The 22410-nt window shown below is 40.5% G+C and overlaps 1 protein-coding gene across 1 annotated transcript in view; it reads left to right on the top strand.

The window, feature by feature from the left end:
* The window catches only part of ADAMTS12 (ADAM metallopeptidase with thrombospondin type 1 motif 12), a 172742-nt gene that overhangs the window by 135092 nt on the left and 15240 nt on the right, over nucleotides 1–22410 (top strand). Inside the window, exons 16-19 of the mRNA XM_059833625.1 lie at nucleotides 506–647; nucleotides 9607–9733; nucleotides 16843–17053; nucleotides 20989–22134. Of these exons, the coding sequence (XP_059689608.1) occupies nucleotides 506–647; nucleotides 9607–9733; nucleotides 16843–17053; nucleotides 20989–22134 (1626 nt within the window). The remainder of the gene's footprint in view (nucleotides 1–505; nucleotides 648–9606; nucleotides 9734–16842; nucleotides 17054–20988; nucleotides 22135–22410) is intronic.

Genomic DNA, 22410 nt, shown 5'->3' with positions numbered 1-22410 from the left:
TCTTTCTCTCATCAGCCACATGGTAGATTTCTTGAGTGGCTCTTCTCAATTGGAATTTTCCTTCTTAATTCAGAAACACTGAAAAATAATATTAAATCAGTGTCTGAATAAAGTCTGTAATTTTCTGACCTGGTTGTTTTGTAACAGCTATTTCAGGAGGGTAGGGAAATTATAATTTATAATGGTGATAATCAGCAGCACATTTGGCAATGCTTTGGATGGACTTTGCATTATCTTTTCTTACAGTAAATAGGATACCAATTATGCTGTCCCACTTACTCCTACCTGTGCTTGCAAAAGGCCATGGCAAACAACTGTGTCTTAGAAAGATACACTGTCAGCGCAGAAATGGAAGTTTTGCCAATCTGCTTTTCTGAACTGGTAGTAGACTTCAAAATGGGCTGCTTTAAACCTTGCTGATTCTTCTGTTTCCATGCTTTGAAAGATTTGGGTCAGTAGATTATTATAATCATAAGTAATTAAATAAACCACACTTTTTTTCCAGCTACTTTTTCAGGAAACTAACCCTGGAATCAAGTATGAATATACTGTACGTAAAGAAGAAAGTCATGAGAATGAGATTGGAGAGCCAGAGTATTTTTGGCAGTATGGAGACTGGACAGCCTGCAGTGTTACCTGTGGAAGAGGTAATTCCTCACTTCCTTTTTCTATTACTCTTTGTCTTCATTACTGGAAAATCTCATCTTTACTCCAGGCAGCATCCTCAAAGAGGTAAGGTTCTTTAATCTGCATTTGGTTACAATAATGTATTTTGTCTTTAAAATAAAATTTTATTAAATCATTTAAGGCAAATATGTTTCTATAACAATTGCCCTGAAATTCTCAACCTTTGTGAATCAAAATGAAAAACTACATTTTTCTTTTCCTCATAATTTGTTGCCAATATTGTTCACAATAACCCTACTTCCCAGCAATACTGATTTATGACCTACTCTTGTTTCCCTACCGTGTCTTTCCAATATGTTAATGACAAAAAAATATTCTTTATTTCTGTCCTGCCTTGGTAAGCAACAATGCTTTTTGTGCATTTCTCAATAATTACTTTATTTAAATCAGTCTTGAGAACTTCTATGTCTTTGCCACTCTCAGTACAATGGCTTGGGAACAGCTGCAGTTATATTGTAGTTCCATGCATCATCATAAACCAGACCAGCAGAATGATGACCATGAAGTAGGATCTAACAACAGGTCTAGAAATTTGCCTTTGGTAACACAGAAAATGCTAGCAGGAAAACTTTCTTTAAAGTAGTTAACAGCTCAATGAGATGAAGTTAATGCTTGCAGTAAACTAACAATAATGATAAAAAGACTGAAGGTTTCTTTATAAAAGTAAAGGTTTTTATCCATCCTTTGTGACAATAATTTTTGAAAGGTGAGAAACATGTTGCATGTGAAAGGAAGGCTGCACTTGGAGGGAAGAGATTGCAGCCTTCCATTTGAATTAGTTTCAGAGCTTCACTGGACGGGAGAAGAGTCCTGGAGATAGGATGGGAACCTTGTTCTTCGACGGTCTGTGTGAAAACTGTACAGAACTGTAGAAGATCAATGTTACAGCCACTGGACAAACAACATGAAATAAGCCTTTTCTTTTTCTAATGTTAGGGTATTGCTGGTGTTTTTTGATAATTATTGCTTTCTTTAACTACTTTCCAGAAGGGAAGAAGACAACCAAAAAATGTTGTAACAAATCCAGTTGGGAGTCTAGAAGTAGTGATGATTACAGGAGTAACAATTTTTTAATCTTTCCTGTCATGGAAGACACTAAAATAATGCATTTTCAGTGGTTTGAACAAAGGATGTTGTATGGCCTTAATTGTAGAAGATTAAAAGAAAAATCTTCTAAGAGTAGTGTGAATTACCCCACCCCAAAAACATTCCTATATTATAAAAAAAAATGTTGAGATATATAATGGACATACTGTAGAGATGTTTATACATGCATATATATATATATATGTTTGTGCAAATATTTGTGTGGTTTGTTTTTTGAGAAGAATCTCTCAGCACAAAACACCGTGTGCTTTCTGGTTAGCAGGAAAAAAACCACATTTTCTTTAAATAGGTACCCAAAACAAGTGTTTTGCTTAATTGCATGCTGTATGTTTTAGTTCTGACATCTCGTTGTGAATAGTGTTTAATGTAACAATTGGCACGATAACAAAAACAGGGGGAGAAAAAATGTTATTAGATTGTTTATTGTGTTGTTTTGGGTTTTTTTTACATCAGCTGCACTTTTCCCAGAACCATTTCTCACTAAGTAAATTACAACCCTGTGTACTACCTTCTGACTAAAGAACTGTGTGACTTGGCTTTGATTTCTAACTGCCACATGGATTACTTAAATAGAGGACTGCAGGGTATAGGGTTTTTTAAAGTTTTTGTTTAATAAGTGGCTTCCTCTGTTTACTGTCTTTGCGTTCTTAATAAATATTTTTTCAGCTCCTTGGCTTTTTCTTTGCATAAGTAGAAATTATGTGTGTTTCAGGCAAGATTGTGGACTTACTGACATGAGTTTGCAGGGGAACCAAAAGGTGCATCACAGTTCAGAAAGGGCACGGAAACCCTCCCAGTTCTCTGCATTCCTTCATGGGCAGGAGAAAAGAAATTAATAGACCCTTTGCTCTCTTTCCTCTTAGATACATACATTTATAAAAGTAACTGAACAGGTCTAAAGGAGGATGTAATCTGCTAATATATGATGCAGTCAGAGTATTGCTGCTTACTCCCTGCCCAGAAAAAAGGGAAACCATGACACAGAGTTTCAATGCATTGCTTGAACCAAGGGAGCTCTGATATTACAGTCTGTCTGCAGTTTTCTGCAGGTACCTGATGCTTAATCTGATTGTGCTCAGGGCTGTCTGAATGTGGACCAGCTGTGCTGTTGCCATATAAGCTTGGCACTGAATCTGAGCCCTCCTAAGCACCACACTGGTGCAGTAATGTAGCAGGTTTATGCCCTGATGATCAGAGCACAAACACATCTGCAAAAATACCTGGAGCTTTGCAGCATAAAAAAAGGGTGTAGGAACAGGGGCGGTGTCTTTGGAAAATGTTAGCTCTCCATCATTATGGAAATTTGGAAACTATAAAGTCTTGCTACATTTAGCAGGGAATATGGGCATGGTAGTGATTGTTGACCTAGAACCAGAAAGTCTCACACAGTTACACATTATTGTGGTTTGATCCCACCCGAGTTCAGTTCAGGACCAGGAGGCAGAATAAAGGCAGAACTAAATGTTCCTAATGTTGCTGGATGAAGCAACACTCTTCTCTGATTTCCACAGAAGTTCCTTCTGGCTTTAAATGATGAGATTGATTTCATCTGAATGTACACTCTATCTAGATTCAGAATTTATTGCCATTGGCAGTAACAGACCTGTTGTGCCAAATTGCCAGTGTTAAGAGTTTTGAAAGGTTTGTAAGATAAAGTGCATTGAAGTAGGCAAGATCATCTTCTGCTATTGGTATGCTGCATGACAAGTCTTACTGAAAACAAACCTACAGTGTGAGGATCAAGGAGATAAGAAAAGTTGCATTTATTTAGACTAAAGGTAGTAGTAAAATAACCTTGAAGGAATTTTGCAGTTATCATTTCACAGAATCACTAAGGTTAGAAAAGAGCTGTAAGATCATCAAGTCCAACCATTGGTAAATAATAAACTGATAGTTTTTCAGGATAAAAGGGAAGATTAAGAAAGGTGAACTATTGAACTAACTTTGACGGCCACAGCCAGTGGGAGAAGTTGATCCTTACCTAGAATTTTGTTCTCTTGGCAAACCTGGACCTGCCTAAAGATTTGTCATAGGGCCTGTCATCACAACTGGTCAATACGGTAGCAGAAAATCCAAGGGCATTTTGGCCTTTTGTAGCCACAGAGATCAGAACAATGCAAACAAATGCCTTCTGGAGCCAAGAGAGTGAAGCAGAGTTAGTGAGTGACAAATGGGGCTAAAGCCATGGGAATGGGTTGTTGCAGGAAAGCCTCATCTGTCCTAAAAGAAAAAATATGGTTTTAGCCCTATGATACAGCTCCTCATCCAAGGGAAATGTACCTGGAAAAAGTCCCAATGATGAATAATGTCTTTGTAGAGTGAAGCTGTCCCTTCTCAGAATCACAGAATGATAGGGGTTGGAAGGGACCTCAGGACATCATCTAGCCCTACTCCCCCGCCAGAGCAGGTTCACCTACAGCAGATTGCACAGGAATGCGTCCAGGCAAATTTTGAATATCCCCAGAGAAGGAGACTCCACAACCTCTCTGGCCAGCTTGTTCCAGTGCTCTGCCACCCTCAAAGCAAAGAAGTTCCTCCTCATGTTTAGATGGAACTTCCTATGACCAAGTTTGTGCCCGTTACCTCTTCTCCTGTCACTGGGCACCACTGAAAAAAGACTGGCCCCATCCTCCTGGCATCCACCCCTTCGGTATTTATAAGCATTTATAAGATCCCCCCTCAGTCTTCTCTTCTCCAGACTGAAAAGACCCAAGTCCCTCAGCCTTTCCTCACAAGAAAGATGTTCCAGTCCCCTAATCAGCTCTGTAGCCCTTTGCTGTACCCTCTCCAGCAGTTCCCTGTCCTTCTTGAACCAGGGAGCCCAGAACTGGACACAGTACTCCAGATGCGGCCTCACCACGGCAGAGGAGAGGGGGAGGATAACCTCCCTCGACCTGCTAGCCACACTCTTCTTGATGCACCCCAGGATGCCACTGGCCTTCTTCGCCACACCGGCACATTGCTGGCTCATGGTCATCCTGTTGTCCACCAGGACCCCAAGGTTGCTTTCCACAGAGCTGCTCTCCAGAAGGTCAGCCCCGAACCTGTACTGATGCATGGGGTTATTCCTCCCCAGGTGCAGTACCCTACATTTGCCTTTGTTGAATTTCATAAGGTTCCTCTCTGCCCAACTCTCCAGCCTGTCCAGGTCACGCTGAATGGCAGCGCAGCCTTCCAATGTGTCTGCCACTCCTCCCAGTTTTCTGCCATCAGCAAAGTTGCTGAGGGCACACTCTATCCCTTCACCCAGGTCATTGATGAATATATTGAACAGGACTGGACCCAGTTCTGACCCCTGGGGAACACCACTTGTTACAGACAGGGCAGCTCCCTAAAGATATTTTCCAAAAGATTCTTGGGTAGCACCACGCCATCTCCAACTCTATTGCAACTGAGAAAGAGAAGATGCAAATGTGTTCATGTTTTCCTTCATTTCCTTCATGTGCCCTGTCTCTTGTAGTCTCAAAGAGTGGGTCTCGCCAGTCTACAATAACTCCATTTAACAGGGAAAAATTTTATCTGAAAAATCAATGTTTTCTGTAGCAAACATACCTAATACTGCATGCAGGGAAAAGGAGAACACATTGCAATACATAACCATTTGCAATGTAGAAAATAATTCAGTAATTACATTTCAATCCATTTTATGGCAAGCAAATGCTGAAGGGGATAATTTATAGTAAAAATCGTAAGCCTTGCTCTGTCCTCACTGCCAGGGCAGTTTGACCCTCTGCCTGCCATTTACTTTATGCAGAAAGGAATTGCTTTGCAGTCAGAATGTGTACACACCGGACAGTGTCCTGCAAAGGGCTGCATGCTCTGGCCAAGAGCCAGTCTCTCCAGAGCCTACTGTCAAGACACCATGTAAAGACCTTAAGTTTTTTTTATGAGAAGATTAATTTAAATGCCTCACTGAGATTTCTTTCTTTAAATAATGGTCAATTAGAAATTACAAGTATAAATCCTTCATCCTTGTTTAAAGGCTTTAACCATGTTTTTTAGAACTAGCTTTGAGTGGCACTAAACAAGAAGCAAAGAGCAGCACAGCTGCAACTAAGGGAGAATCTTAGGCAACCTCAACAATTTACTTCTCCATAGATAACATCAGTAATTGCCAAATTTTCAAAGCTTTGCAAAAGGACTTAACTGTAAGATTTGTTTGGGGGTTAATTGTTAAGTGCCCTCTAAATCCTTCACAACTCTTATCAGAGCTACTTTGCAAAATTACCTCCAGGTGTTCCTAAACTGAAACATAGTACTAAACTTGTAGCACTGATTTTAGAAAATAAAGGTCACTATATTTTCCTTTGCTATTATAAGTTTTATAACACCAAGAAAGTAGAGGTTGGCCCTTGTATTGTGTACATAACTTGTGCATGCACTTAATATAATTTGTTCATTCAAATACCAAAGTGAACTCCTTGCAGAGTATCTGATTTGATGCACAACTGTGACAATTACATGTTCAAATTAGTTTTACAATCAAATATGCTCTTTTGCATACACATTTTGTATGTTTGCTTCTGTTTTTTTATTTCTGTTGTTCTCAGCCATAATTTTGCCCAAACTGAGGACTATGCAGCCAACAGTTTTCTAATCTCTGTTTCAAAAACTTTCCACACCCAAATGATTTTAAACTGGCACCTTTTTTGCAAACTAAGTGAGAAATCAGGAGCTGAGTGGGTCAACCTCCCATCTAAAAAATCCTGCATTAGGGATGAAGCAGCACAGAGAGGTAGAATCAATCTCTGAGCAGATTTAGTGAAGTCAAGACGATTCTTTGATCTGACTGTTGTTATTCTTGGTTTTTCTTTTTTTTCTAGAAATACTTGTAGGGCTTTTCTAATGGAGCTGAGGTGGTACACTTCTGTGCAAAGAAACATGGGTGTGGGAAGGGCTACGGTGCAATGAGTGCTGAAGTGAACAGAAAGGAATGGAATGTTCCCACTCTGGAGGAAAAAGCAAGATCTTTGCAGTGGGATTATGACCACAGAGATGATGTCCAGATGAATTCAGCCAGCATCTTTGTGCATGCAAAACAGTTGTCAGCGTGGACTAGTTAGCACTGAGGTTGGAGAGAAGTAAAAGAGGTGAAGGGAGGAAAACAGCTACCCTCTCAGAGTCCTATAGAAATAGTGTTTAGGTTTCCAATTTATTTAGAATTTTTAATCTGTGACTTAAATAGGATATTACACATTTAAGTTATGTAACTGTGTAAATGTTTGGTAGGGCAGGGTCAGTGTGAGGTGACTAGTTTTCTACTTTTGCAGTGTTTTCCAGTTCAACTTGGTCAAGCTGAAAAAAACAACTGTGTTTCATTATGTCATTATATGTATACCTACATATATATGTGTGTTTCGATACATGCATATGGGATTCCTTCCAACTTTGCAACGGAACTATACACAGTCATGATAAGAAACTGTGCATTTACGGCTTCTTTAAATATATACATCCATCCTAGCACTTTCCAGATTTTGAAACTACAGTGGGAGTTCACATAAATTCCATAATAAAAGTTGTTTGTGTGAATAAATTAGTTTATTGATCAGCAAATGTTTTATGAGAATGTACAGTCTTGAAACAAAACTTCTGCAAAGGTTTATAGTGGTTTTAAAGTGAGTTACAGCAGCTGAAATAACACTAAAAAATTTATGAAAGCAAAAGGGTTCTTCTCTTATTTGCATTTGTAACAGCAGCATACCATGATTTTGAAAGGGAAGGAAACATACTTCTGTGAACTGCTTTGTTTACAATTAGGAGGAAGGTTGGTAACTATTCCAGTTACATTTTTCGTAGCATAAAATAGAGCAGTGCTCCCTGGGAGTCCTGCACTGAACCAAAAGGTTTTCTGTTGCTCGAAGTCCCCTAGGAACAGGAGAGAGCCACATCCAGCCATGCTGCACACAGTCATGCGGCTATTCCACACCATGTACCCTGGAGCTTGAATGCCTCAGTGAAGAATATTAATGTGAGCACAGGGCTGCAGTCCTTCAGTCCTCCCTTCTAGGTGAAACTAATCCTTGTTCTAGCAAATCAACCTTCATGTATGACTGGAGGAGACTCAGTCATCAAATCCTGTTCTGTTTTCAGTAATTTGTCTTACATGTCTCAGTCACAAGTCTGAAAATACTCCAAAATCTATAGCATTTCCTCACAGTGTCACAGACCTGATGTCTTAAAGTGCTATAAAAATGAGATACAGGTTTCCATCTGTGTCTATAGAGTGACCCAGATATCCATAAAAAGTTTTTAATTTCCTTGTGTTGTGGAGACCTTTTTCAGTAATATCTGACTATAACCTCCCCTACACACATGCAGTCCATGCTCAGTTCTCCCACCAAAAGTTACCTCTGTTGATAGCTTCGGATTTCCTAGTATTAGAGTTGGTATTCTCTTTTTTCTGTATTTATTTTTATAAGTAGATTGTTAAATTTTGGAGACGAAAAAAGATTTGAATGCTGTGAAATTACTTAAAGCATGATAACCATAATGCTAGTATGAAATTTTAGGAAATATGTTTTAATTGCCATATATGGGGACATTGCTGTATAAAGGAACATAAGCAGATATTGTAGAGAGGAATATTTTCATATTTCCCAAGTATTATTATCTATGGATTACTGTTTTTATCTTCCAGATAGTTTCCCACACTAGTTACTAGGACGTGTGAGGCAAGGAAAAGCTTGATTCCAAAGCATTCTGCAAAATAGCCTAACACTTGTCCCTGACAGCATAGTAACAGTGCTGTTAGGCTCTTTACTTCCCGGGAGAAGAATAAAAGTCACAGAGATATGGTGACCTACCATCTGCATATTAATTGCTGTGAATTAATAGCACAGTTAATTTAACGAGAGTTAATAAACAAGGTTTCTTCAGTCTTTCTAGTCCTTGGGATTTGTTTGGGCATAATGCCACTGTTTTAATGCCTCTATATCAGTCTAGCTACAATCTTTCAAACTGTAATATTGCAATACTTTTTTTACACTGGGTTTGGAGCATGGGACCTACCTTGAATTATTGCAAAACTGCCAAAGGCAGGCCCCTGGAAATTGGCTTTCTTTAGATTCGCACTAGGGTAATGCAGTATTTTGGTTCTTGTTTCTTTCTGTTGAATGCATGGGAGTTTTTGTAAGTGGAACTGTTAGGAAATAACCCAAATTGTATATATGGGATGTCTCTATGTCTCTTGACATTACTGTGCTTTGTTTCTTGTGATGAGTGCTGTATATTAGTTATATAGAAAACAGAAGATTTTCTCCCTCGTATTACGGCATCACCATTTTCGGTCAAGATATGTACCAAAACTTCTTAAAAGTGGAATTCAGTATTAAAAGTCACAGGGTTATAGTTTTGCTGATATACTGCAGTTTGTATTCTGCTTAAACAGCCTTTCCAGAAGTATAAAGAAAAGATCAGCAAAAATACTTTTGCTGCAAATAGCCTGATGCTGCTGAGTTGCCTCTCATCTTTGACTAATCCAAGAACCATTTATAGCCCTTTAAACCTGCCTCAGGGCCTGCAGGAGCCCTTTCTGAGGCTGACAACTAAATTAAGATTAAGAAAAGTGCTTTCTAATGTGTCGCTTAAGCTACCTGATCCAAAAGAGCTCTGCTTAACACCTTTTCTGCTTGATTAAAGGATGCTCATACCTGATGTAGCCCAGATATTCAGCAGAACTGACTTTCACTGTTACTGTATTCTGGGATGGGTGGTATGACCAGTCTGTACTCCCCATGCTAGAGGACTTCTACAGCTCATCCCCAGCCTACATGGATTACTGTTAATTTTTTTTGTGTCTTTCTCTCACAGGGGTGCGGCGCCAGATTGCCCACTGCATGCGGAAGGGAAGTGGAGCAATCAAAAACTCCTTCTGCGATCCAGCAACACAGCCAAATGGGCGACAAAAGAAATGCTATGAAAAGGACTGTCCACCTAGGTAACGGACACTGGGAGAGCTCTGGTTATGCTAAATAGCGGCCTTATTCAAAGAAAAATGTTGGTTCTAATAGGACATTGGTGTGTCATCTACGGCCTGCTATGGTGAGAGCTCCCAAGCATTTCAGAGCAAGGTGGCAGAAACCCAGTAATGGACAGATGAGGAGTGAGCTGCCCTAAGTTGCAAGTTACTGAGCAGTCTGTGCTGGGAATGGCAGGTGGCTCTCTCATCTGTATAGGTAGTCTTTCTGTTCAGTTTAGGTGCAGGTGTGCCTGAAAACCATGTAAATTCTTATTTATTTTAAAAATCCTATTCCTGTCTTAGCTTGAGTGATAATGTGTCTTCCAAAAACTAGCTTGCGGAGAGGTTTTTTTAAGCCTTTTGATGCTTTTTTTCAGTAATTTTTGATACTCCTTTGTGCTTTTTGTGAGGGAGGATGGGTGGAAATGCCCACTTCTATAACTCTAATTATTATACCTTCTTTATAACACTTATTATTTGGCATCTTTTTATCATGTCCCTTCTTATTTTTTCCTTTCAGTGAAGTGCAACTTTCTTTGTTCTGTGATCACATTTCTTTGTTCTGTGATCACATTTCCCATAAGGTTATTTTAATTCATCTTCATCTCTGTTTTTTCTGTTCTACCGTTTTAGCGAGTAGGGTAAGGAAGACTAACCACAGCAAACATTCCAGGTGATGGCCGAACTGTGGGCTTGTAAAACAGGCACAGATTTGCTGGAAGGGATCAATACTGGGTTTAGTTTCATGCTTTAGGTACTGGAACATCTTGCTTTTGTCTTTCATTGTATTTGGAAATTGTTTATCGTGCTGTTTACAATGGTATACCAGTCTTTCCTCAGTAATTCTAGTTAAATCAGAATCAAATCGAAGTCATTACAATGATTCCCTTAAAGTGTATCATGTTACATTTGCCAGCAGTGAATTTCATGAAGCTTTAATGAAAAAATTCTGCATGGTGGTTTCTTTTATTAGTTGTTTCCAAGTATCTTCACAACAGTATATGATGCTTTCTCTGGGAATTACATCTTTGCACTTGCAGCCTCTATAAATGACTGTTAAAAGCATAAACTTCCAGCATTTCGTAATTCTTTGTAGATTGTTAGGAAATCAATTGTCAGTAGATCAAACTTATTAACTACTTGACTAGTTAAGAGCTGAGGCTACCCATATAGGTGGGGATGTTCTTTATTTATAGCATGTATAAACTGTGCTATTTATTCCAAAGTTCCAAATGAGCTCAATTTATCCCATTTGTTCTAAGTGACTGCATTATTCAGACCTGCTCTTGAAAGTGAGAGAGCAGAATTTTTCCCTTGGTGGGCAGATTGTAGAATTATGTGATGTGTGAACCAAGCTCTTCTGCAGACCAGGCAGAAAAGCTCTCATATGCTGCCAGCTTGAGTGATGCTTCTCAAGATCATTCTGCACTGGAGGGGAAAGCACTAGCTTCTGAGGACAGCAAAATACTGACAAAATGCAGTGCAGGAAACCCATATGTATTTAGTTCTAGGGTCATGTTGTGTATTTATTTTTCTCTTAATAACAGAAGAGCGACTGTCGTAGTTTGACCAAGTGTCTATCTAGGTCCCTGTTCTGGCTCCCAGCAGGGCCTGCATGCCTAAGAGTAAAGACAAGGCAAGCATAAATTATATCTCTTTCTAATACTCTTCCAGCTTCCAACTAGTTTTAGTTCAAGGCATTTCCAGAGGCTTTTATGGCTTGTCTAATCAGTAACCTCCAATGGAGTTCTCTTCCAAGTACTTGTCCAGCCTACCTCTGCAACCTTGTAAAACTTCTGTCATACACAGCTTCCTCTGCCGAGAAGTTACATAGCTTTAATGCCTACTGTGTGAAGCACCACCTCATTTTAATTATATTGAACCTGGCTTTCACTAGCTTCTGTTGGTGGCCCTGAGTTCTGCTGTTGGGAAAGGTGGCAGTGAAGAATGAATTCCTATCCACCCTTCCCAAGCCCTTCATTTTGTAGATCTAATCTCTGTTCTAGGCTGTAGTCTCAGCATGAGATTTAGTTGGTATTTACTTTCCATGGCGTATGTGTCACCTCTAATCCAGACAGGTGGTTACACATCTTCATATGAAATGCAAGACGGCACTTAGTGCAGTTTGTTGTTTTGTTGGTTGTAAAGAAAATCTGAATGTTGGAGGAAGGCATGACTGTCCCATATGGCATGATATAGGATAACTGAGGGTTCATGTGAAGCTGCCGAAGACCGAGTGTTCTGTAGAGAGGTGGCTAAATTCTGTGCTAGAGTTGAGGACAGTGCTGTTAAACACAACACTGCAGGTGACCTTTAATTAGTGCTGCACCACAGGACTGAAACTGTTAGATGATCTCACACTTCCCAACAGTGAACCAGTTTCTTTATAGAAACATCCTATCTAAAACAAGAAGGATGTTCTCTTGGATAACCCTCTCTCCTATGATCTGCTAAATCCCACTGATGGAAAACATGCTACCATGAAACTAGCTACTAGACCACTAAATCAGAATTAGGTAATTTATCAAACAGTAGCTACAGGCAAAGAATAACATTAACATATAAAGTTTGTGACTCTCACAAACTAGATCTTATCTCATTAATCCATTTCAGGAAGTTAATTATAAACCGTTTAAATGCCAGGCTTCTGAGAAGTCCAAATCTTAACATTCCTGTTTGTTAGCTGATTTGGTCTGCATTTGGTTTTCCCACACTTTCTACTAGAAGAATCTGGACCAAAACAAATAAAATATTTAAAATGTCACAATACATGTATGCTACAAGTTGACTTGGAACAAAATAAAGATGGCTGAACAGTTGAGAGTTAAAATGTCATACAACTCATGTAAAACTTGAGTGATGTTTCTTTGCAGGAGTGCAATGAGACTGTAGCATAAATGCATGCTTTTTTCCACCTTATGCTATGGAATGTGGTTTCCAGGTACACGTTTCTTTGGTATTTAGCTCCATAGGCGTTAATGATAAAAATAAATTGATACTACTTGAAGAAAAAGAGTGAGATTTTAACTCCTTATAGTGTTGTGAATAAAAGGTTTGCTCTCCCTTGTAAAGAAAATTGTCTGGAGCCTTTTTAACCTGACTACCCACTTGAACAGAGTAACAGTAAACAGATTATTTTACAAGTACTTGGGATCTGCTTTTTATCTGCTGTTACTCTATTGTCCTGCTTCCAGAGTGCTCAGTAGACTCCAATAGCATAACAAGAATAGGAAATCTTGTTTCTATTATAATTCACAGAGTGAAAATCAGTGCCCTGTTGGTATCTGCTGTGCCTGATGCCTATACAAATACATAGTGAAAGAAGACAGGTCTTTCTTTAGGTGTGGCACAATATGGTGGGAAGGAGTGAACATTCAGCCCCATAGGCATGAATATAGCAAGCTTTGATTCCAAAATCCTGGGCTACTACTTTTTCAGCAGGATCCACACCTCATTCAGCACACATCGTCTAGGTATATATGAGGACTGTGTAATGGACAAGGTTGTAGGGCCCCGCCTTAATTGTTACAGACCTTGGAAACACAGTGGAAAGCAAGAGAGAGAGGGCTCCTTTAAGGCAGCTGAATGCCGCCTGAGATAATCAGATTCCTGCCTACTTCTATCCCAGGCTGGATTGCAGAAGAGCTGAGCACTCACAGCTGCAGCTGAAAACTAGTTGAGGTTATTCTTTCACCATACAGACTGCTCTTTAGTTCAACAGCCTCAGGAAAATTAGTGCTCACACAAATTAATTACCCAAATCATGCATTTTGCTTCTGTGTTTGTTTGTTACCACAATGTTTCCATACCATGCCTGCCTGTGAAGATAAGACAGTCTTGTCACTTTGCAGGGACCAGTTGATGTGTTAATATTTAAGAACCACTCAGTTGCTGTAGTGGTAAATGCCATCAGAAACCAGAGGTAGGAACAAGTATTTGATGGCAACTCCCATCAGGCTTCAGTTTCCACCAACTTGTCCCAGTCTCTCACCACAATCAGCACAGCTACCTACTAGTTTTCTTCCCCATATCCTATTCTTTGCCAAGCATGTCTGTATGGTCTATAGAAAGCCTTGATCATAACCTAGCCAACGCTAAGTCTGTCTGGCAGTTCCCTCCACTCTTTAGCTTACAGCTGGGAGGTCTGACAGCTTGGTCATTTCAGCTTAGAAGTTACATGTTTGGATCTCAGATTGCTGTGTCAATTCTGGATTTGTGCTCAGCAGCCACCTCCATTTTTGGTTATGCCTCTGCAGTGTGAGGAGACAGCACAAGCTCCAAGATAAATGGAGTTTGGCAAGGCAGTCACTTAGGTGCTGCTCTCTTCTGTGTGGTCCAGGACCTGCTTTGGGGCATCCTGTACCAGAACAGGCAAATGGATGGTAGGTGTTCTGCCATCCTTGCTTTGCCTTTCTTCCCCTTCGGCTGGGATGCCAGTTCAGAAGTCCTCAGTGGGGACCGTAAAGAGACAAAAGTGCACGTACTTCCATTTTAAGTTTCTCATGCTTGAGTGTTTAAGGCATGTGCATGTACCCTACAATGGAAAGAGGAAAACGCACCATCAAAAACTCCAGTTACTGATAAGAATAAACTTTCAGTCAGAGCAAGTTTTTTCAAATGTGTGTGGTAAACATGGTGCTGGGCAATTAACTGCTTGGCTCACCAGTACCATCTGTTACCTGCACTGACTGAGGAAGAGCTCTATAGAAGAAGTTACATGAGTAAATGTAATTTAAGGTTGACCATAAAGGTGCAATATGATAAAATCTTAATTCTGGGATTTCCTAACTGTAGAGTACCTTACTTTCTTCCATGACTTTTTAAAAGTGTTTTGCGTGCAATAGTTAATCACACACCATTACTGCTGATCAAGATAGGTTCTGTAGCAAGCTCTGATAATTTATTGCTAGGAGTTCGGTATTTAAACCTGCAAACTGCTGAACCCTCACTCAGAGCCATTTGAAAACGGTGAGGGAGGGCGTGTCATCTTAGCATGTCTGTAGCTTGAAATATGTGATCTGGTTCCATTAAAATTAATAGAGCAATTCACATACTTCAGGTTGCATTTGTGCTGAAGTATCAGCAATTTACAAGATACCAGAGATGATAAAATTGGATAGAAGATGCAAGACATGAAAACAACCCTGAAATGGCTTGATTCAGGTTGCGATAATATCTTTTTCTCTTTTTTATTGCTGTGTTCCGCTGAGGTGCGCTAACTTTTTCTCTTTACCACTTGCTAGTTTTCCTTTGCTGTTTGCAGAAGCCTGGAAGAGCATGACAAGATCCAAAGAAAGGCAGGAGAAGCAGAAAAATAATTTGTTCTTTTATTACAGCAATGTCCAGAGGCCTCACACAGGGTTGTGGTGGCAATGGGCTGCATTCTACAGCATGTAGCAAAACAGTCTGTGCCCCAAAGGGCTTCTAAGGTAATTTAAAAGGAAATGTGGTATGTAGACATAACTAAAGAGAAGGTAGGTAGGTGTAGGTACCCCAGAGAAGACCAGATGGTTGCACAAATGAGCTGTGTGCATAGCTTGATTGCTCTTAGTCTTTTTTTTTTTTTTTTTCTAAAAATGATTAGGAATATATAGCAGTGCCTTCTGCAGCTGTGACAGCTCACTTGCAGTTGAAGACTAAATTAATCAGGAAACAGAGAAGGAACATGGAAACTACAGAGGAAAGGGGAGGGGGATTGTCAGCAAACTGAAGAAGCCAGAAATGCAGTAAGGTGGGAGACAAAGCAAGGGGCAAAAACTGTTATAAAACTGGACATTGAACTTTGATGTATTTATCAGAATGGGATTATTTTGCTCTAAGTTCATTGACCTTAAAAGAAAAAAAAATACAATACAATGGTGTTGGTTGTAAATCAAAGCTAATTTTTTCCACCTTTCTGTCTAGAAAGGTGTTTTCTAAATATATCCCTGTTTTGTTTTCAGCATAAGGCTTTGTCATGACCCTGCTTCAAAACTCAGGAACAAATAGTATTGTCTAGGAGCTTTTGTGGCTTAGAGTTCACAGCTGGGCCAGATTTTTATACAGCAGCTTGGAGCTATGTTCTTTCCTAGGGCACTCTAAACTGGAAGGAAAAAGTCTTTTCTTTTTTTTTTTTGTATGAAAAAAGTATAAAGGTAAATCTTCAGGCAAATGCCACAGTTGATGCCAATGCTTCTTAAATAGCAGAAACCCAGAAGTTTTTGCCCTCCTTTCTTATCATGGAAGGCAGGTATGCAGATATTTGATCCACTCTGGGTCAGCATGAGAAGAAACAGGTGGATGAAGCTGGAGAAAAGCTAAGGTAAACCGAGTATAAAGGGGATGGCTCTTGTCAGTAAGGTATTTTGCACTGGAAAATACTGCACTAGAGGAAACATTTATCTTTCATTCGGTGGAACATTGCATAGCATGCTACAGAAGACCATCTTTAATTAGGAAAGGGACACATAAGGGGCTCGTTTTTACTTCATGAAGGAACAAAGTACAGAAAAGTCCAGCCTAGTGCAGACCCAGAGACTAGGCCCAGAGGTACAGCACTGCAGGGCACTGATCCCACGCGGGTGCACACAGCATAGTTCTGGCTAGCCTGGTTGTTGGGGTTGTGTGCCTTGCTGCTTCCCCTTCTGGAGGTAACGCAGGGCCAGTTAGAGCACTTGTGCACTGCTGGCTGCATAGACATGTGTGAGGGGACCTTCTCCACCTCTGTGCTGTCATTACAGACTCTCTGGTGATTCTCATTTGTTAACTCTTTCTGTACTGAGGTATCAATAAGCAGATAAACAATAGGATAGAGTAAATAGATTACTCAACTTGCTAGCAGTTCCTCAAATTTGGATTTGAAAGACTATCAGTGGATTCTTACGCATTGTAGAAACATACTTGGTGCCTACTGCTGTCTGGGAATCAGTCCAGTGACTGGCTGGTACTGGAGCAGATGGAAAAGCTTGAGGGATCTGGACAATATAAAAAGCATATATCTGAACCCAGAATTTAAATTACTGGTTCTTTTTCTTGCAGTTTCTGACCTTTTCCTTAATGTGCTTGTGATGGATTGTTTTCTGATGTTTCTTACCCTCCCTGTTTTTCAGATGGTGGGCAGGAGAATGGCAGAAATGTTCGACCACGTGTGGCCCAACAGGCCAGAAGAAGCGAACTGTCCTTTGCATCCAGACGGTGGGATCTGATGAGCAGGCCCTGGCTGTCACAGAGTGCCAGCACATGCTTAAACCAAAGACCCATCTGTCATGCAACAGAGATGTCTTGTGCCCATCTGACTGGACAGTGAGCAACTGGACTGAGGTAAATTCATGACAACTGTAACATTGAAGGTTTTTTTCAAAATGAACTATTATTGTCAGCAGAGAGGACCAATGACCTGCTTTTTTGCCTTTGTTTGTTAAATTTTCTTTTTTGTTAACATGTCTTCACAAATCCTTTGTGCAGAAGAAAAGAAGCTGCCCTACTTGCTTAAAGACCTCAGCAAGCGTTGCATGTTAACTGTTTCTAGGGGTTTGGCTTGCTGAGCTTTCGGGACTGTAGAACAGAGCATTCTTGCTTGCTAAAAATCTGTGTAATACTCATTACGGGTGTGGACCAGATGGGGGAGGCTCTGTGTCACGTCTGTACGCCTACAAAGAAGCATTTTTACATTCTTTACATTCATATCTCTTGCATTCATAACTCTGCTGGTTTTGGCATAGCATATGAGCTTTTTACTTCTAGTACTAATCTGAAGCCCTAACAAACACTATAATACCTGTGTATCCTTCAAGAGTTAATTAAATATAGTGCTATTTCATTGGCAGCTGATGAACTGCAGAATGCGAGGTCATGAAAATGATGACTGCAGTGTACTAAATTTGTTTAAATAAACTGCAACATACTCTGCAATGTTTGTTAGTATTAGTAGGGAGCACTCATTTGATGTGCTTTGTCATGGGTTTTAATCTGTGGAAGGACCTTATGCTTCTTAGCTTTCCTTAAATTAGGATGCTGATGGTATCTACAGGTGTTTCACAGCTTCACTTTTCATTGAAGGCAAGGAGAGTTCAGGGTCCCCAACATGTGGAGCAGTTGCACTAAGGTATTTCTTCTGGAGTGGGGAGAAGTAGGTTTTGAGTCATGTGAAATTGTAAAATTATTTTATTCTGGTTCTGTTGTAGTACAACTTGCTTGTGGTTCACCTCAGAACCAGGCAGTTTAGCTATCAGTATAGCTGACAATCATGACAACAAATGCACAACAAGTATTTTCCACTTCAGGTGTCAATAAAAATGAAGTTTACTAAGGTTTTCAAAACTTCCAAGACCAATGATCTGGATGCAGGAGCTGAAGGCACCATTAGCAAGTTTGCTGATGATACCAAACTGGGAGGTGCTGTTGACTCTTGAGGGACAAGATGCCTTGAAGAGGGATCTAGACAGATAGGAGCATTGGGCAATGATTAATGGGATGAAATTTAACAAGAACAAACACCGGATTCTGCACATGGGACAGAGTAATGCTGGCACAAGTATAAACTGGGAGAGGAGTGGCTGGAGAGCAGCCCTGCAGAAAGGGATCTGAGGGTGCTGGTCGAAGCAGGCTCAATGGGAGTCAGCAGTGTGCCCTGGCAGCCAAGAGGGCAAACGGCATCCTGGGGTGCATCAAGCACTGCACAACCAGCCAGTCAAAAGAGGCGATTATCCCGCGACCTCACCTTGAGCACTGTGTGCAGTTCTGGGCCCCAAAATTTAAAAAGATGTGAAGGTCCTTGAATGTGTCCAGAGAGGGGCAACAAAGCTGGTGAAAGGGCTGGAAGGAATGTCCTATAAGGAGCAGTTGAGGGCTCTGGGCTCGTCTAGTTTGGAGAAAAGGGGACTGAGGGGCAACCTCATTGCTCTCTACAGCTCCCTGAGGAGGGGAAGTGGAGAGGGAGGTGTCGATCTCTTCTCCCTGGTATCCAGTGATAGGACCTGTGGGAATGGTTCAACGCTGCACCAGGGGAAGTTCAGACTTGACATGAGGAAGCATTTCTTTACCCAGAGGGCGGTCAAACACTGGAACAGGCTTCCTAGAGAGGTGGTCGATGCCCCAACCCTGTCAGTGTTTCAGAGGCATTTGGGCAATGCCCTTAATGACATGCTTTAACTTTTTGCCAGCCCTGAAGTGGTCAGGCAGTTGGACTAGATGATCATTGTAGGTCATTTCCAACTGAAAATACTCCCTTTCCCTTTCCCTTTCCCTTTCCCTTTCCCTTTCCCTTTCCCTTTCCCTTTCCCTTTCCCTTTCCCTTTCCCTTTCCCTTTTGAAAACTCCTCTCCCCTCTTTCTCCATACTCTTTTTTGAGAGCAGATTCAGATAATGAACTAATAGAATTTTGTCACAGTATTAATTCAGTTTATGCTGCTCACAAACCCTCATCACTGAATGTTGATTGTTTTGTGAATTGAGTAGCTATCATGTTTTAACTGCCTGTGAAAAAAGAGACTGGGATTACATGCCTAGCAGTACAATTATACAGAAGTGGCACGTTGTTACTGAATACAGCTGGTGCTCATGTGTTGTTGGATTATATTTGCAAGTTACTGACAAAAAAAAATTTCTACACCTGTAGAAACTGGGGAGGGAGCACAGGACAGACTGTTTCTCCTGCACAAATGACAGGATTGTCAGGAGACTTGTAACTGCAGGAGGTTCTTTATTGGTAAACGTAAGGAAGAGATTTTACCCAGGCAAAACTTCCTTTTGCTCTGAATTCATCTGGCTGTTAGAAAATCATTCTGTATTGTATAAACTGAACGTACTTAATTAGGCAGATAATGAGAATAGAGTGTTGTAGCCATTCTGAAATCTCTTTTTAGTACATGGCTGTAATCTAAAGCAGAGATTTTCAAAGCTAATTCTGGGAGACAGCCATTACCCCAAAAAGTTATGAGGTTGAATGTTCCTTTTAACTCACACAAATGCTCATCTAAATCATCCAAGTGGCAAAGTCTGACAAAATAAGTATGTTGTATTTCTGTGTAAGCAAGAACATAGTGTTAGTTGTTGCTATCTTCCTCAATAAGCAAAATCCTTTACTGAATAACTGAGGTCAAATTGCAGCTGATGTAAACTTGCATAGCTCTGAGCACTTTAAATGTGCTATACAGCTGGAAGTGCAAGGAGGACAGACAGACTAGCTAATGAACTTACCTACTCTGAGGTTACTCTGCTTTCCTCCCTGCTCCTGTTGCTGCAGAGCTGATGGTATTTTACAGGCATTAACAACAGAGAGAGCCCCAGTAACACAAGGTCACTGGTGTTTCTACTGCCCCGTGACCTAGACTAGCTCTAAAAAAGGTTAGATATTCCAGGGGTTTTAAAGTGCTGGCAACAGGAGTGTTCATCACTTCATGTTGAGCACCTGGTTTAAGCCAGGTGAATTAGCAGGTCAGACTCCCTCACATCCTAGGAAGACTTCTTCCCGTAGATTGTATGTAACATCTCCATTCATACCCAACGGGTCATCCAGCCTTAGTATCTCGAACCAGAGAAGTATGTTGAAATTTCAGAAAGTCCTCAGTGGAGGGACAGCTGCTGAAGGCATGTCTGTGCCTGTGGGACTGAGGATGGAAAACATCACAGAAAAACAGCATCTCCTTAGCTTCCAGCACCCTTTATACACAACAGTGCTTCCATTTAAATAGAAGCCAGATAGGTTAATTACTTTCAGTAGTCTGTAGTTTTGGAAAGACATGATAGCAGCCCTGGCAGCGTGTGGTAGTTGCACTAAGACTGAGTGAAAAATCCATTTCATAAAGTCAACAAGGATCTGTGAGCTGCATGGATGATCACAGCAGGTTTGTGGCACGGTGAGTAGCCAGCACTGAGCCAATCAGGTATGTTTTTGATGACAGGTTTTTAATCTGTTTTTTATAACCCTGGTGGAAAAGGTATTGGCTAAACAACTTTCGTGATTCAATGAAGAAGTAAAATTCTAGCATATTACTTTCATATTTTCTCTTTGTTGTGTAGTCTTTTTCTCACTGCTGTTTCCCCAAGGTGACATTTACTGTTCTAAAAACTTGGAAAGAGCTCCATGATAGGAGAACATCACTAGAATGAAGGGCTTCTTCCTCAGGAAAAGCTTTGTTATTGATTGTTTATAATGATGTTTCTTTATTATAAACAGATGCCATTTTATACTTATTTTTATTGACACGTGCAGCAGAATGAAGAGGGGAGATATATTAATTCTGTTTCTTTGGCAGTGCACAGTTACTTGTGGTGGTGGAATAAGGACTCGTAATGTCACTTGTGCCAAAAATAATGATGAGCCATGTGATACTTCCAAGAGACCAAACTCTAAGGCTCTGTGCGGTCTCCAGCAATGTCCTTCTGCTGGAAGATTTCTGATACCCCCACTGGCACCCAGAAGAGGAAAGATCATAATCAGAAAAACAAGTAATAATCCCAAACGGAGTCCTCCTCGCAGAATACCCATACCAAGCCCGAGGTCCCATACAACAACAAAAATACCCAAGCCTGAAAGTGTAACTCCCTATTTGCCTACGTCCTCTGGTTTGGGTAACGTCTCAGAAAAAGAAGGAACAGCCAACAAAACATTACAAAATAAATTTGCTGGACCAAGTGATGTTTACAATTATTCAGTTGTTTCAACTGAAAATAGTTCACACCAAAATACTACTTCACGGCCTTTTCATAATAGCTTAAGCACTGAAATTATAAGGCATGATGAAAATATTTCTGAAGGGGAGACAGCTTCTACTGTACAAAGTGAGGTGCAAAGAAGTGAGGACACTCCTGTCTCCTCTTCTACCAGTAGTCCAGAAATAACTTCTAGCTATGATTACTTAACCGAAGAATCTGATGACATTGATGGGTCAGTTGGAAGCAGTGAGAAACCAATTGATCTCCTTTACAGCACAGAACTCAATCCTGAAATCAGAACCAGGAGCACAACCCTAGATACCAGCTCTCCTGTCCTTCAAAACGAGAGTGTGACTTCTCAGCCCACACCTGCATCTCATCACCGAGAACCTTCTACACTCCTTCCTGTTAGCAGGGCAGCACAAGGGCTGGCATTTCCAACAACAGCAAACTATATCAGTCTGCAAGTTGATGTGCCTGTTGTAGAAGTAACTACCCAAGAAGCGTCTGTTACAGTAACACCCACGGTGTTTGGTCACGTACCAAGACACCAGACTGACAACAGAAGGGAAATGAAGCTACTTGACACCATAACCTCCAGCACACAGTCGTCAGCTCTGGAACATGTTCTCAGGAACCAAAGTGCAACATCTGATGGGGTGATGAATGTCACACCAAACAGCTACCTAACAACATCCGACAGTTTGCCTGGTGATGCCTACTGGATAGTAGGCAACTGGAGTGAGGTAAGTTATTTTCAACTCGTAAGAAGTGGAGTGTGAACAGCTGTCTGAGCCACTGCTGAGGAAATAAAGCTTCTTAGTTTGTCACGGTTATCTGAAATGAGTATCGTACATTCAGATGAAATACTTGGCACACAAAAAAATTCATACCTTGGAATATCTAATGTTAGATTGCTTACATAGAAAGTGTCTGTGTTTATGGATTTTGAGAAACTGCATAACTCTTCCAGGAACACAACATTCAGGTTTGACTACAACCAGAAATACCTCAAGAGTTTT

This window comes from Gavia stellata, chromosome Z (assembly GCF_030936135.1).
Source record: "Gavia stellata isolate bGavSte3 chromosome Z, bGavSte3.hap2, whole genome shotgun sequence".
Taxonomy (NCBI): Eukaryota; Metazoa; Chordata; class Aves; order Gaviiformes; family Gaviidae; genus Gavia; species Gavia stellata.
This window is presented reverse-complemented; position numbering and strand designations above follow the sequence as displayed.